This window comes from Anastrepha ludens, chromosome 5 (genome assembly GCF_028408465.1).
Source record: "Anastrepha ludens isolate Willacy chromosome 5, idAnaLude1.1, whole genome shotgun sequence".
Lineage (NCBI taxonomy): Eukaryota > Metazoa > Arthropoda > Insecta > Diptera > Tephritidae > Anastrepha > Anastrepha ludens.
The window spans coordinates 80986360-80991510 of record NC_071501.1 but is presented as its reverse complement, the minus strand read 5'-3'; the positions used below and the strand labels follow the sequence as shown (position 1 = coordinate 80991510).

Below are 5151 nucleotides of genomic sequence, written 5' to 3'. Positions count from 1 at the left end.
TTCCGCATATTGGGCCAAATATTTTCAGAAAGATATGTTCATACCCTACTTGCCTCAGTTCCCTTATATTTTTCTGCAATGGCGCTGAAAATTGAAATTATAGCATAAAGAATATTTGTTGCTTTTACTCCACAAACAAATTGTGGTAGAAATTATTCGCCCCTTAAGTGTGCATGTATGTGGACCTATAAATATATTTTAAACTCTTTGAAGATTATTAAATTTTCTGTGGAAAGGGTGCCATATGGCTTGTAGTCGTATTCAAATGAGGCAACAAATTAAATTAACAACAAACCTCCGAGTAGACAAAGGAGCGGGCGTTTATGCCAGTGCACCGAAAGCAAAATCCATTTTTTATAATATACAAGCACACTCACATGCCTATGTATGTGTATATGTATGTGCAGGCAAAAGTGCTTAAAACCGTATTTGCGCTGATAAGAAGAACAATTTACTACAACAAACACATCAAATGTGGACTGTGACTAAAAGTCCCAATGGGCCGCGCCAGTCACAGCACTACCGCTGAGCAATACAAATGAGACCAATAATCGCGTTGATGCACTGGCTGCTTATCTTTGTACACACACACACACTCCCATACACAAGCCTATAAGCTAAATTCGTGCACATGGCCTCACACCCACCAACACCACATCCCCAAAGTACCAACAACCACCCATTCACCACAAATATCGGTTGGCTGCTCGCCATTTCGGTGCTGCTTTGGTGGCGTGCTGGTGGCAAGAACGAAACGTCAGAAGCCGAACGTCAGCAAACAGTTTCCGCTCGCTAGCTGCTGTGGTGGCTGCCAGATATGGTAAAGAGTACTGGAAACAACAACAAATGCAAGTGAAAAAATGCAGCAGTGTAAAATGTTTGTAAGAGTGGGCATGCATGTATGTGTAGTAGCTGCGGCTGAAGAAGATGCAGCAGAAGCAAGCAGCAGGATAGCAGTGTAAGCAACAACACTGCTGATAGCAGTGCCCAGCAGGCATTCGCACAACAGCCAATCCCAAGCGACAATTGGAGTGGTAGGCGTACACCAAACTGCCATTTCCCAATAATTTACCCTGCACATGCCGCGCACACAGTCTCAAGTTGTGGACGTACAAAAACAATTCAATGGATATGTATACGCACACACATACACATGAATTTGTGAACGTGCGGACAGACAGTAGTGACTGGCTAGCTGCTGTTGATCGTTACTGACTGGCTGATAGCGTGACAAGGATACACACACTCTCACAAACACGCGTACACATGCCGCCGCCGCCTCCACCACCGTTTTGCTGGGGCCACACAGAGACGTACGTAGCGTGTTTTGTTGGCTTCAAAAACCAGTTGGCACAGCAGCAGCAGCTACAGTCACATTTGAGCTACTCACAGCAGCGGAGCGGCTGCCACAGACACACCAAAAACCAAACAGCAAAGATTCACCGTGCGCGTTCAAACAGAAGCCATAGAGCCAGAAGCCAACACAACTCACAGTGCGCTCACCACTCACTCTACACTCAGCGAGTCACTGCATGCCAAGGGATGGGCTAGTAGTGGTACTGCGATAAGCAGAAGAGAGCGTACACAGCCGTAGAATATTTACCCACACATATACGTAGCGAGTACTAACACATGCACAGAGTAACATTACGCACCCGCGCTCCTGTGTTGATATCGAGTGGAAAACACATTCGAAATTGAGTTGTTCGCGCGATGACAAACCTGAAATCAGTTTGAGACGAGACGTTGTTTGAAAAACGTTAAAAATTTATACGGACGCTGTGTGTCCGATTTACAACAATAACAGACGTTAAAGTGCTGAGCAGAGACGTAAATTTTGAGTAATTAAAAGCTAAGTTTTCGTAAAGAAAAACACAGGTGCGCATTGGGTGTTAAAGTTTAGCATAAAAGTGAATACCAGACCAAAAATATGTCCTCCAGATCGGCGTCGCCGCTAAGCAACGTGACGGTGGACGACGAGATAAGCATAAAAGAACACGGTGAGTGACCGAATAGCGACGGTAAAATGAAGGAAATTAGAGTTGAGTTGGAGATTTTTTTGAATGAGGATTTTACAAAAAAAATATATATAGATGCATATGCAGCTGTACTGATTGCAAAAATATGTTCGATAGTTCGAAATATTTTATAAAATTTTTCTAGTTTAATTTTGTATTTTTTTTTTTTTTTTCAAACGAGTCTATTTATCAGATGAAAATATTTTAAGACTTTTTACATTTTTTTATAGCTAATCTCATCTCAATTTTTGTATAGCAGCTCATCTAATAGAATTTACCGTAATTTAAAAAACTAAAATAATAATGAAAAATTTTGAAACCAATACAGCTTCTTTTATAATATTCTCCTTAATCTACAACATGTAATATCCTTTTTTTTCTATAAAAATATGCCTTTCATGAACTAATCATCTACTTGCCTCCCTCCCAAATAGATTTCGCCCCAGAGTACCTGGTCATCAAAGAGGAACGCGAGAGCAGCATCTCGCCCATATTAACGCCGCCGCATACGCCGACGGAAGAACACACGCGTGGCCGTAGCCACCAGCAGTCGCACGTTAGCAGCAACCCACTCTACGATATGGAGCAACAACAAATGCAACAACAACTTCTTCTCCACCAGCAACAGCAGCAGCAGCCGCACATGGCGCTGTTGCCGACGTCGCCACAAGCACAGCGCCGCCCGTACACGTCCGCGCTACTAGAGGCACAGCATTTGCAGCAACAGCAAGCAGTGCAACAACATCACCAGCAGCAACAGCATCGCTTGTGGTTGCACATGCAACAGCAACAGCAACAGCAACAACAACAGCAGCAGCAGCAGCAACAAGCCGCGGCCGCTTACGCTTACGGTCACGCCACACAATTTCTACCCGACGCCACAATGGCCGCCGACGCGGTGCAGCAACATCAGGCGCTACTCATGAATCAATGGCTGCGCAGTGCCGCGCTCTATCATCACAGCCATCAGCATCCACACACGCCACCCCACCCGCACGCGGTGCCGCCCGGCGCTGGAGCGCATTATATGCGTCCTCATCCTGCGCTACATCCACTGCATCCCGCCGCACGCCTTGGCTTGCCGGCGGCGATGAAGTTAGCCGGCGGTGCGCCCGTTGCGGGTAGTAGACCAAAGAAGCAATTCATTTGCAAGTATTGCAATCGCCACTTCACCAAGTCATACAATCTGCTCATCCACGAACGTACGCACACCGACGAGCGGCCGTACTCATGCGACATCTGCGGCAAGGCGTTCCGCCGGCAGGATCACTTGCGCGATCATCGCTACATACACTCCAAGGAGAAGCCGTTCAAGTGCAGCGATTGCGGCAAAGGCTTCTGTCAGTCGCGTACACTTGCCGTACACAAAGTGACTCATCTGGAGGAGGCGCCACACAAATGTCCCATTTGCCAGCGTAGCTTCAATCAGCGCGCCAATTTGCGGAGTCACCTGCACAGCCACACCGAAGCGCAATTGGCAGCGATCAAAAACAACAGCGGCGGCGCCAAGTGCAATGAGCTGACAATGCCCGGAACGCTGGGGACACCAACCAAATCGCCAACCAGCTCAACATCCAGCACACCAACAACACCCATACTCGACCTATCGGCGTCGAGCGTGCAAACGAATAGCGGCGGTGGCGGCGGTGAGCGTCCAAAACGCGCGCTAGGTTTCAGCATTGCTGAGATCATGAGCAGGTAGACGACGCTCGTTAGCGCAGACGCAGACGTAGACGCAAAAAGTCGTTGGTGCAAGTTGGCAGAGCGCGACAGCAGCGATTGTGAAAAAATCGCAACTAATGCTTCACGTTCTCAAATGTTCGCTGCAGTGCAGGATGGCAGTTGGCTGCTTGCTACAGTTTGTGGCAACGAAACTCATTTAGGCGCGGTTGGCCCCAAATGTCGGCTGGACGCGCAGTGGCGACAAAATGCTGCAAGGCAGCTATGCTTCTGGATTACCGATCCGCTTCAGGCAGTCGGGCATTCAAAGTTCAAAACAAGAGTTCCCAGTTATGACCCATAAAGAGGCTGTTGTCCCAAGAATGGCGACAAAAACACACACACACACACGCATACACAAACTTAGTTGAAGTCATTATTAGCGTTAGTTAAATGCATAGAGAATCGCACACACACACACATATGCATTTATATATTTAGATTTAAGCCAATGCATAGACACACAAATACATAGATTTTTTAAACTTTTAAACAAAAATAAAAAATGCCAAAGCAGAAGTATTTATGGAAAAGGCCGTTTGCGCGCGTTTCACTTAATTTACGATCGTCTTCGACACAACTGATCGTCGATAGCGAAAAAGACATACAACAAAGCACAATTGCAAATGCACACACACACACACATATATATATATATACATAGATATATATTTATCGTGCGCGTATGTACGTAGGCCCGATTTGTGTACAAGTTTTTTTTTTATTGTAATTTGTAGATATGTAATATTTTATACATACAAACATATGATAATTTAGCAAATTTTGTTGTTTCTCCGCTCTTTGCTGTACCTAATAGTTGTAGGCTGTAGGCTGTAGTTATAAAAATCGCCGAATTATCGGCTTCGTAGACTGTTTTATTTATGGACACATATTTGATTGTATGCATGTATGTATGTATGTATGTATTGTAAAATAAAAAAAGTATGTATTATAAAATAAAAGATCAAATGATAATATATTTGAAAACAGAAAAAAGGAAATTTTATTTATTAATATTCATTCACTTCGTACAACTCTTCTGTGGCTACCACAAAGTGGTCTCAGACTCAGTGGAGTCTGACGGCTGCTGCTGGGTGCGCCACGCCACTGGCTTGAATAATTTATAATTATAGCAGTAAGCTGAAAGCAGGAATGATCTCATTGTCAGCCTGCTACTTAGCCACATATTAGCCATGCGCAATAGTTGGTCAATTGGAGCGTCAAACAGTTAGTCAGTTTAGTCAGTTGGCCGGTTGGTGAGTTGGTTTGGCGTGCGTTATGAATAAATTGCATAAATTTCTGTACAATAAATAAATAAGTGACATGTTTATGACAACAAATTTAGTTGTGTTTTGAATTTTGAATAGATTCTTGAATGGCAGAGGCTGTGGGTGTCAGTTATGAGGCAGTTCTA

The 5151-nt window shown here is 44.6% G+C and overlaps 1 protein-coding gene across 1 annotated transcript; it reads left to right on the top strand.

Moving 5' to 3' along the window:
* The first annotated feature begins 1389 nt into the window (after positions 1-1389).
* LOC128864448 (protein odd-skipped) lies at positions 1390-4678 on the top strand. The gene is made up of 2 exons (XM_054104112.1): positions 1390-2000; positions 2453-4678. Exons 1-2 carry the CDS (start codon positions 1931-1933, stop codon positions 3718-3720), a joined length of 1338 nt encoding a protein of 445 aa, XP_053960087.1. The 5' UTR covers positions 1390-1930; the 3' UTR covers positions 3721-4678.
* Positions 4679-5151: the final 473 nt, after the last annotated feature.